This window comes from Pleurodeles waltl, chromosome 7 (genome assembly GCF_031143425.1).
Source record: "Pleurodeles waltl isolate 20211129_DDA chromosome 7, aPleWal1.hap1.20221129, whole genome shotgun sequence".
In the NCBI taxonomy this organism is placed as follows: Eukaryota; Metazoa; Chordata; class Amphibia; order Caudata; family Salamandridae; genus Pleurodeles; species Pleurodeles waltl.
In genome coordinates this window covers 583066335-583076570 of record NC_090446.1, presented here as the reverse complement: position 1 = coordinate 583076570, position 10236 = coordinate 583066335, and the positions used below count along the sequence as shown (strand labels likewise).

The 10236-nt window shown below is 46.5% G+C and overlaps 1 protein-coding gene across 1 annotated transcript; it reads left to right on the top strand.

Annotated features, from left to right (window-relative positions):
- The first annotated feature begins 428 nt into the window (after nt 1-428).
- On the top strand, nt 429-4693 carry EGR1 (early growth response 1). Its single transcript, XM_069244429.1, has 2 exons — nt 429-893; nt 2390-4693. Exons 1-2 carry the CDS (start codon nt 677-679, stop codon nt 3688-3690), a joined length of 1518 nt encoding a protein of 505 aa, XP_069100530.1. The 5' UTR covers nt 429-676; the 3' UTR covers nt 3691-4693.
- Nucleotides 4694-10236: the final 5543 nt, after the last annotated feature.

Here is a 10236-nt window from a genome sequence, read left to right as displayed (position 1 = left end):
CGCGGCCCCGGAAACTCCATACATGGAGCAGGAAGGATCCCCGCCGGAAGACTTCCAAGTATGGTCATGCCCTTGTATGGTCATTCCCTTATATGGCTCCCGGCGACAAGTTTCCGGGAGCGCGCGCCGCCGAGAGTGCAGGCACGCGCGGGAAGCCCGGAAGTGGGTGAGCGCGGCCACACAGCGGACCGCAGCCCCCCGGGGAACCGGGCGGTGGGTCCGAGGAACCGTATTCGTCCTCTCGGTCCTTCCTGTTCGAATAAGGGCTCCTTGTTTGGCTCCTTGTAACCTCCTGTCGCGCACCTCGTCATGGGTCCTCCCCACCGTAGAAGGGCTTCCTGTGCTCCATAAATGGACATGTACGTCACGGCGGAGGCGTGTCTAGTGCCTGCAGACCCTTCAAATAGAGGCGGATCCAGGGAGACCGAGAGATTCCGAGAGAGAGAAACAGAAGCGAAGGCAGGAGGAGAACAACAGGGAAGCCCAGAGCACTCACCAAGCAGGGCACCCTGCCTCCAAAGATCACCCTGCAACCCACAGTGAGAGCCAGGGGAGCAAAGCTGCAGGGATATCCTCAGCACCCTGGGACCACTCACAACACCCTCAAACCCCAATCAAGCCCCCTGACAGTGACAGCAGGGGAGAACACGCCCCGCCTTGACCCCAAAGGCCCCTTATGGCCAAGGCGGAGATGCTCCTGCCACCTATGTCTGATCCGTTCGGCTCGTTCCCGCATTCGCCCACTATGGACAGCACCTACCCAAAGCTGGAGGAGATGATGCTGCTCTCCGTGTCTGGGGGTTCACAGCCCTTCCTGGGCGCGGGGACCCCCGGGGAGTCTGGCTACAGCTCTGCCGGGGAGGCTGGCGAGCCCTTCCAGAATCTACCAACAGGTAAGAGCTAGGAACTGGTGCTGTCAAGAGCGTGCAAACCGGGGTGAATGCACAGAACCCAATGCTCCTACACGTTGTACATTAACACATGCACACTGCACCTTGGGAAGCGCACACCTCGCATAGGACCGGCATTCGGAAGCATGCACGCTGAGCCCTAACACTGCACCCAGTTGCCTGTACGCTGCAACCTAAAACTGTCAGCATATACATGTTGGACCTGCACATAAAACCTGCACCCGAAGGCTAACTGCTGACCGGCATGCACATTCCATTCCTCGCAATGTGCATCATAATTGATCTATGCAGTGCTCCTTTTGCCCTGTGCATGCATACTCTATTGCTGTTGTCCATGCACCCATCCACCCTTTGCTGCATGCCGTTCATTCCATTGCTGATGACACCCATCCACCCTAGTTGCTGAGTACCCTGCACAACTATTGCTGCATGCCATTCACACCATTACTGTATACCAGTCAACCCATTGCTGGAAGCTTTGCACCCTAATACAGTACGCCATCCCCTCACCTTGCTGTGTCACGCACCCCATCTTATTTTACTCCATTAATTCACACACCTATTGATGAATGTTTAGCACAACCCGATACTGTATAACATTCACCACATTGCTGTATGCCGAGGCCCCCTACCCCCACAGTGCTGTATATCATGTACCCCAATTGCTATAAGGCTTTCACCCATATTGTTGAATACTATGCATTCACCCACCCGCTTCTGTGTATATTGCACATCCCAAACGCTACCTGCCATTCACCGCCTGTCCACATAATTCTCTGCTCTATAAATGATCTCACATTGCACCACCTCTCCGGATAAAACGGTTTCCTGACTATGTCTATGATCAGTCAGTACTGCATCAGTCTGTGACATCCACACTTTCACAAATGACAGTCCACGCGCTGCAAAATCCACGGGGATCCCTTCAGCGGATCACCCATCTTAAATATCATTAAACACGCAAAATGTACACATAGGGTTAATTTTCGGGTTTGGGGCATATTTGGTGTTTTTCTGTGCGGATAACCTCTAGAAACCTACCGGCTCATGCAAGCTACATTTGAGGGAGATTGTCTTCTAATGTTGTCATGATAAAATATATAATACTAGAGCTGGTTAAAAACAGTCGGTTTATAATGCACGTTATATAATGTTGTGATGCTGTTGGTTTATCACATGCACTGAAATGGGTGGGCGTATTTTCTGCTCGCTGTTCTCGCATCTTAATTCGAGCTGCTTGCAGTGAGGGAAATCTCTGTGCGTCACTTATGATGGTGCAGTCAGCTCTGCACACCAAGCAGCAACGGAATCCCTTCTGCTGTACTGCATTGTATCATGGCAGAGTCGGAGCCGTTTTCCACTTTGTTATAAAAAATGTAGCTCCATTGAAAAGTGCATTTATTTTTTGTGTGTTTTTGACAGTGATACATAGTGCATACAAGCTAAGATCTAACCATTGGTATTCCTTTCCATTCCAGATAACTTCTCCGAGATGTCTTTGAGCAACGAGAAGACCTTTGTGGAAACCAGTTTCTCCAATGTGACCAGCAGACTGCCACCATTGGCTTACACTGGCCGCTTCTCCTTGGAGCCAGCTTCCAACAGCACCAACACCTTGTGGCCAGAGCCCCTCTTCAGCCTTGTGAGTGGTCTGGTGGGCATGGCCAATCTGCCCTCCACCTCCACACCTTCCTCTTCACCGGCCTCTTCAACATCGCAGAGCCCTTCTCTGAGCTGCTCAGTTCAATCTAGTGATAGCAGCCCAATCTATTCTGCTGCACCGACCTTCCCCAGTTCTGCCTCCGATATCTTCCCTGAACAACCAACCCAGTCTTTCTCAACCTCTTCTGGTACCTCCATTCAGTATCCACCACCAGCATACCCAGCTTCCAAATCCAACTTCCAAGTTTCAATGATCCCAGACTATTTGTTCCCTCAGCAGCAAGGGGAACTGAACTTGACCCCACCAGATCAGAAACCATTTCAGTCACTGGAGGGCAGGGCTCATCAGCCTTCTCTGACACCCCTGTCAACCATCAAAGCCTTCGCAACCCAGACTGGTTCCCAGGAGCTGAAGGCCATCAACACCTCCTACCAGTCCCAGCTCATGAAACCAGGCCGAATGAGGAAATACCCCAACCGCCCCAGCAAGACCCCTCCTCACGAACGACCATACGCCTGCCCTGTGGAGTCTTGTGACCGGCGGTTCTCTCGGTCTGATGAACTGACCCGGCACATCCGCATCCACACTGGTCAGAAGCCCTTCCAGTGCCGGATTTGCATGAGGAATTTCAGCCGAAGTGACCACTTGACCACTCACATCCGAACACACACGGGCGAGAAGCCCTTTGCCTGTGACATTTGTGGTAGGAAGTTTGCCAGAAGCGACGAGAGGAAGAGGCACACTAAAATTCATCTCAGACAAAAAGACAAAAAAACTGAAAAGTTGGCCCCAGTGTCTTCTGCTTCTCCTATCTCTACGTTCTCACCATCTGTGACAACCTCTTATTCCTCCCCCTTGGACACGTCCTACCCTTCTCCAGTGCCTACTTCCTACTCTTCATCCCCTGTGTCATCGTCATACAGTTCTCCAGTGCACAACTCCTTCCCTTCCCCTTCAATAGCATCAACATACACCTCCATTGCTTCCAGCTTTCAATCCCATCTCGCCACCAGTTTCCCTTCATCCATCGTCACCAATTCCTTCAGCTCCCCAGTGACAACCACGTTTTCAGAGATGGCATCCACCTTCTCGCCACGGACAATCGAGATCTGCTAAGGACTGAACATGTGGATGCCCCCTCACCCTACTGGTACTTTCAGGCCACTTCCAAAGGCAAATGGTCTGTGACTGTCGGCTATCAATGGCCTACATGCTACAAGCGTGGCCATCATAACTTTATTTTCAACTGCCTGAAAAAAACTGCCACCCTCCTGCACATCCAACTTGGGACTTTAATTTGCATGGACCGTATATATCATTTCAGTACAGACCCCTTTGCAAATCAGCATTTTAATATCAATTCAGTGGACTTTAATTCTATATATACATAGAATATGTATATTGTACACGTGCCATGCTTTTATTTCCCCCTCTCCGAAACGTATTGATGTGAAAACCCCTGGCATATTCATATTGTATTATTTGGAGTTCGCAGGGCTACATTTGGTAAATATTCTCTCTTGTGAAGGCGGCCCGCGACAAGTTTTGCCGCGCTTTTGTATAAGCATGTGTAAGAGTGGTGTTCTGTTGACTCTGTGATATCACAAATGGCCCTCTCGCCTGCGACAACCAGTCCCGTTCGAAGTCTTGGTGCCTTTTCGTGAAGCCTTGCCGATGTCTTGACACATGCATTAGTGTGAATTAGATGCGCGCGCATCTAGCCTTAAGGTCAAAGGGAATCTGCTCAAAGAATGTACTTAAACAGAAAGAAAACGCTAGCGTAAGGGACAGTGAGAGCTGAAGCACAGCTTCATTTGTTTAGAATGTAAGCAAAAAAACCTCTCAAAGTATATTTTTGTAACTGAAATGTAAATTTATACATATTATATAAATATATATATATTCAGGAGTTGGAATGTTGTAGTTACCTACTGAGTAGGCATGGATTTTGTATGTTATGAACATGCAGTTTATTATTTTGTGGTTTATTTTAATTTTGTAATTGTGTTTTGTTTAAACAAAGTGACTGTTTGGCTTATGAACACATTGAATGCGCTTTTCTGCCAAGAGGATATTTGGTGTACAACATATCCTACAATTAAATAACTGAAAAATCATATTTTTTGCGTTGGGCTATATATCTTTTCCGTCTGCACAGTTTTTTTATTGCCTAATGATGGGACTTTCTCCCAGTTCAGATAAATGTTTCTGGGCCTGACTGTGTCAAAACACTGCCACATGAAAGAAACAAAACAACTGCAGTTCCATGGAAACCAAAGAAGGACAACTACAACTCGTGTGAACTGTCTCTGAAGTTTCACACTCCCCCTACTAATGTAGGAGGCAGTATGTCTGTTTTACTCCGCCAAGAGTCTTACCACCAGTACGCCATTTATTTGGCACTTATTTTGTTTTACAGGCTACAAATAATGATATTCGCAATGAAGACCACACACAATGTTATCGTCCCATACATGGGTCCATTAGGAAGATGCAGAGTCGGGCTGTGGCATCAAGGAAGAGTATTTGAGGCACTGTATACAGGCGTGGCATGCAGGGAACAGAAGGTGGGACCCTGTAGGGATGAAGAATGCACGTGGAGGGAGGGTTCAGGGGTGCCTTGTAAGAAGAAAGTGCAGGTATGACCTGAACACAGGAGAGGTCGTGTGCAGGTGGTACGCTGTATAGATGTGTGTTTAGATGGGTCGGAGTCGTGTACAGGTGTAATCTGAAGGGAGGGTGCGGCAGTCACGTGTCCTGAGAGGCCTGGGAAGAAGTAATAGTACAGGGATGACCTGACACAGCTAGAGGGAGGTGCAGGGAGTGCGCTGTGTACATGCCTGGTATAAAGGAATGGTGCCATGTGTACAGGGCGGGCGGTGTATGTGTGATATGAAAGGAGGTTGCATGGAGTGCCCGGTGCACTTGTGTGGTATGGAAGAAGTGCTCATGCGATGCCATGCTGAATGGTGGGATATCAAAGTTGGACACAGGAGCTGTATGGATGAAGGGTGCAGGTATGTTCTGTATGTATGTGGTGTGAAGGAGGATGCTAGGGATGCTCTATGCAGTATGAAGGAGACGTGCGTAGGTGCTGTATGGTGTAGGAGTGACTGATGTGATGGGGACACAGGGTGCCCAGAACACAAATGGAATGGTGAAGGAGTCAAAGGAAGGGATAACGCACTGGAGCCTTGTATACAGGTGTGGGATGATGGAAGGGTGGAGACTGGCATATTGACAGGCCTAATAGGAAGTACCTGGCATGCTATGTACACAGTAGTGCAAGGAGGCATAAAAGCGTGGCATGCATTTAGGGTGCAGTGGGTACCCTGTACACAGATTAGGTCTGAATGATGGGTGCAGATGTGATCTGGGGGAAGATCCCGGTGGGTATCCTGCTTTCAGATATTAAATGAAAGAAGAGTGCAGGGAGTGACCTTTATACATGTGTGGAATGACGGGAGTGTCTAGGTGGGCTATAGAGAAAGGATGTAGGGGCGCCCTGTGTAGGTATACAGGAAGGGTTTCTGATGTACTATTATGGAAGAATTCAGGGGTGCCCTGCATCCAGGTGTGATTTCAAGAGAGAGTGTAGGGGCTGCCCTCTACACATATGTGGTATGACGAACGAGTGCAGGTGTAGTATGAAAGGAGTGTTCAGGAGGTGCCCTGTATACTGGTATGGTTTGAAGAGAGTGTAGGGGTTGCCCTCTACACATATGTGGTATGATGGAATGTGCAGGTGTGCTGTGAAGCAAGGGTTCAGGGGGTGCCCTCTATACTGGTGTAGTTTGGAGGGAGGTTGTAGGGGTTGCCGTCTACACTTCTGTGGTATGATGGAAGGGTGAAGGGAGGGTTCAGAAAGTGCCAAGTGTAAAGGTAAGTTACAGGTGTAATAAAGGAGAGTGCAGAGGTTAATCTGTATACAGCTGTGGTATGAAGCACGGGTACAGGTGTGGTACAAAAGGAGTATACCCATGGGCGTAACAAAGGCCCCGCAGCCCCCATGGTGTGGGTGTGGAGCGAGCTCCAGGGGACCCCTTCATCATAGTACACTGTGCACAGACAACAGGCCCCTGGCTGTGTCCAGGGGGAAGACCCTCCCTATAGGTAGTCTGCAGGGGGGCCCTTTAAGTTTCGTTACACCACTGAGTATACCGCATGATTCGAATGGAAGGTGCGTGCCTGCCCCATGCACAGAGTACAAACGTAACATTACATTGGCTACGGCTGCCATATAAAAGAAGGGCACAAGAGATGCCATTTATAAAGGAAGGGGGTTACAGGTGACTTGCATACTAGTGTGATGTGAAGGGGGAGTAGGGAGAAGCTGGTGCAGAATTCAGATGTGGATTAAAGGGAGCTCGCAGAAGGTGCCATAAACACAGTTGTGTTACAAAAGAATGTGACATGGGGGTGCCATGTGTTGACGTGTACAGTGAATATATATCAGACACATTTGAACGATGGATTTGAAACAGTGCCATGTATACATACATGTGTTCATCATACCAGAGCAACCTTATAATCCCCAAGGATATATGCTAAACACAAAGAAGTGTGCTCCTAGCAGAGGCAATTCAAAGTGATACAACATAATAAAAACATCGAGCATCAATTTGTGATGTATATGAGAGGAGAAAAGCAGAAACAAAGAAGGGTTGGAAAAAAGTGTATAGATATTTCTATATTACTATACAAATTCAGGGATGGATATAGACATTTTAAATAGACAATGCAAAATAAAAGCTTATGAGGAGTCATAAACCGCTTCAAGGCAATCTCAGTAAAACCTTTTTCGATTTGAATAGGCATACATAACAAAGATTGATCCTATAACAAACAGGCATTTGCAATGCAACGGGTCTCCCATTACGTCGAGTTAGAGCTATTAAGGTTGTAAACTCCTAACCAGACTTTTTTTGGCACATTAAATGAAAAAAACAAAAAGCAACCGCGATCAAGCTTTGTAAAACACAGCGTAATTGCGCTGTGAAATAAAGAGAAAAAGTAGTCCAGAAACCATACGGAAAACATGGAGCCTCGTATGTTTCCAGTAGTTTACTGGTGGTCTCGAGGAGGGCTAAACACTGGAAAAGGCATGACGTATGCATGCCTTTCACAAATGAAAAGAAGCAGATTTTAAAAGGCAAGCCTACGAACCAATGAAAGTGACTTACGTAACATGGGCGTGGTTAAAAATCCCCCTAATGAGAGATTAAAAGAGGGACGAGCGCTTTGAGCTCATCCCTAAAAACATAAAGTGAAATGTTCACTTTGTTATACGTCTTTTTGAAATAGGATCAGTCTTTTTTATGTATGTCTATCAACATTAAAAATGCTTTGTCATGATTTCATCAAGTTATGACTCCTTCATTGTTTATATTTTGAATTGTCTATATAAAGTTTGCATCTACGCCAGGGCAACTGGAATTATGCAACAGGGGAGGACCAAATGATGCAGCAGGCATGGCTACATTGTCCGCCAAGAAAAATCATATTATGCAACATAATGCAGCGCATTTTGCGATAGTATAACCTCACTTTTTTGTCATTTTACTGCTCATGTTAGTGCTATCTGGGCAAATGTTTCACCTCATTTGTTCCTGTTTGGCACACAAATATAGCAATAAGCGGCAGAAAGGTGACCAGTCAACATTTGCAAAGAGCCTTGCACTGCCTGCCCTCATGTGTCACCCATACTTTTTAGTTTTTTTTACCAGTTTGTGCTGGAAACAAAATGTTTTGTTGCTGTTACAATCTGCAGATTACTCAGCAGATGATGGATTATCTTGCAATTGCAGCAAATCCACAATTATGCAGAACATACAGCAACTGAAAATATCTCATAATTCTGGTGGCCCTGAGCTGCGTCCCTGAATTTGAATAGATAATGTGATCAGGTGGTGCCTGCTAGCCTGATGAATATAAAGATGTAAGGGGAGGGAGGAGGTATGTAGAGATGTGGTATACATTAGGTCTGGATGGAGTCCGCTGCGTAGAACTCCGCAAAGTGACCAAAAAACTCTGCCAGGCTACGTGGAGTTCCGCAAGCGGTAGAGTGAGTGATGTCACGCTATTCATGCTGATTTTACTGCCGGATGTTTGTCCCACGCTGAAAAATCAGCCAGAACGGCACCACATGCAGCGCAAGAGGGTACTGCTTCTTTTCTGCCACTCAAATAGATTTTCTATTCAAGCGGCACCTTCCTCAACGCGAACGGAAGGTTTCTCAACGCAAGCGGTAGTGACCATCCTCAACCGTCTGCATTGAGAAATCTCGCTGGAAGGTGGTCTGACTAAGAGTTTCCTCACTAGCGCTCTCCAATTTAACGTTGGCGAGAGAGAATGAGAAAAAAACTACACTCCGCAGAGTTTTTCAGAATTCTGCACTCTAAGCAAACCACAGAGTGGGAAAAACTCTGCGAGGGGAGTTTACCACCCACCACTAGTACGCATACATGCTGAGTGCACTGAGGAGGGTTTCCTATATTTCAAAGTAGTAAACCTTGCCTTCACCTTCTGAGAAAGCAGCCATCTGGTCAATGATGTCACAATCAGATTCAAAACCCAAGCAGATATCATCAAACAAAATAATGTTCTGGAAGGCTTGTTGTTGGTGATTGTCAGCGATGCCAACATTCAGTAAAGAGAACCATGACCCAGATTTTTGAGGGCGTAGCTCCATTCCAATGCCACATGAGTATCTTTTGTTTATGCTAATGTGGCGTTGGAAGGCCAAAAACGCTGCACTGTATTTACAAAGTGGCGCAATGCTTGCATTGTACCACTTTGTAACCCCTTGCGCCATATTATACCTGTGCCAGACACAATGTATGCAAGGGGGGCATTCCGGTGCTAGGAGGGCCAAAAAATGGCGCTAAGAAATCTAAAAGATTGATTTGCTGCATTTGTATCGGCATTTTTAACGCCTGCTATAAGCAGGCGTTAAAAAGAGGCTTTCATTGTTTTTAGTGGGCCTCTGGGTGCTTTTTCAGGATTAGCATCACAATTTTTGACGCTGATCCTGCAAAGCGCCGAACTAGTGTAAAAAATTATGATGCTAGTCCCACTGCCTACCACCGTGGTGAGCCATATTTTAAATAGATACAACCGATCAAAAGTTATTAAAATTGTTGCACACGGTTTGCAATGCACCAGTTGATACATTGCAGAAGGAAAAACCTCACTTTTTATCTGCTGATTGCTGTATTCATGCATTGAAAGAGGTCAAACGATTTCATTTTGAATTGTTTTTATTAGTCTGCAGCAAGAAACACAGACCTATGAAACTCTAATATAATTTAGAGAAATGGATTCACCTTTAACAATGCGTACATCGCAGGGTTCTCTGAGATAGAGTCATTTAGGGAGGGCACGCAGGCTTTGAAAGCATCCTAAAGATGGCTTGGGTTCAAAACAACCTCTCCCTTAGGTACATCATAAAGTGTGCATCATAACAAGCACTGGCAAAGCCAATAGTTCCGACTTTAACGTGCTAACTCATGCATAGAACCCCGTGTGCATGCCTGCACATTTAAGCCTGGCCTGTTGCCTATTCCAAGCTTGTTTTAATAAAGAGGAAAAGTAAAAAACTGGACCATGTTGTAGATAAACGTTTGAATGAACTCTGTCATTGTGGTGTTGTTTTCAGTTTCA

Coding starts and splice junctions, on each gene's coding strand:
- EGR1 (XM_069244429.1), top strand. CDS start 677: ATGGCCAAGGCGGAGATGCTCCTGCCACCTATGTCTGATCCGTTCGGC. Junction 894..2,389: donor CTTCCAGAATCTACCAACAG/GTAAGAGCTAGG, acceptor TTTCCATTCCAG/ATAACTTCTCCGAGATGTCT.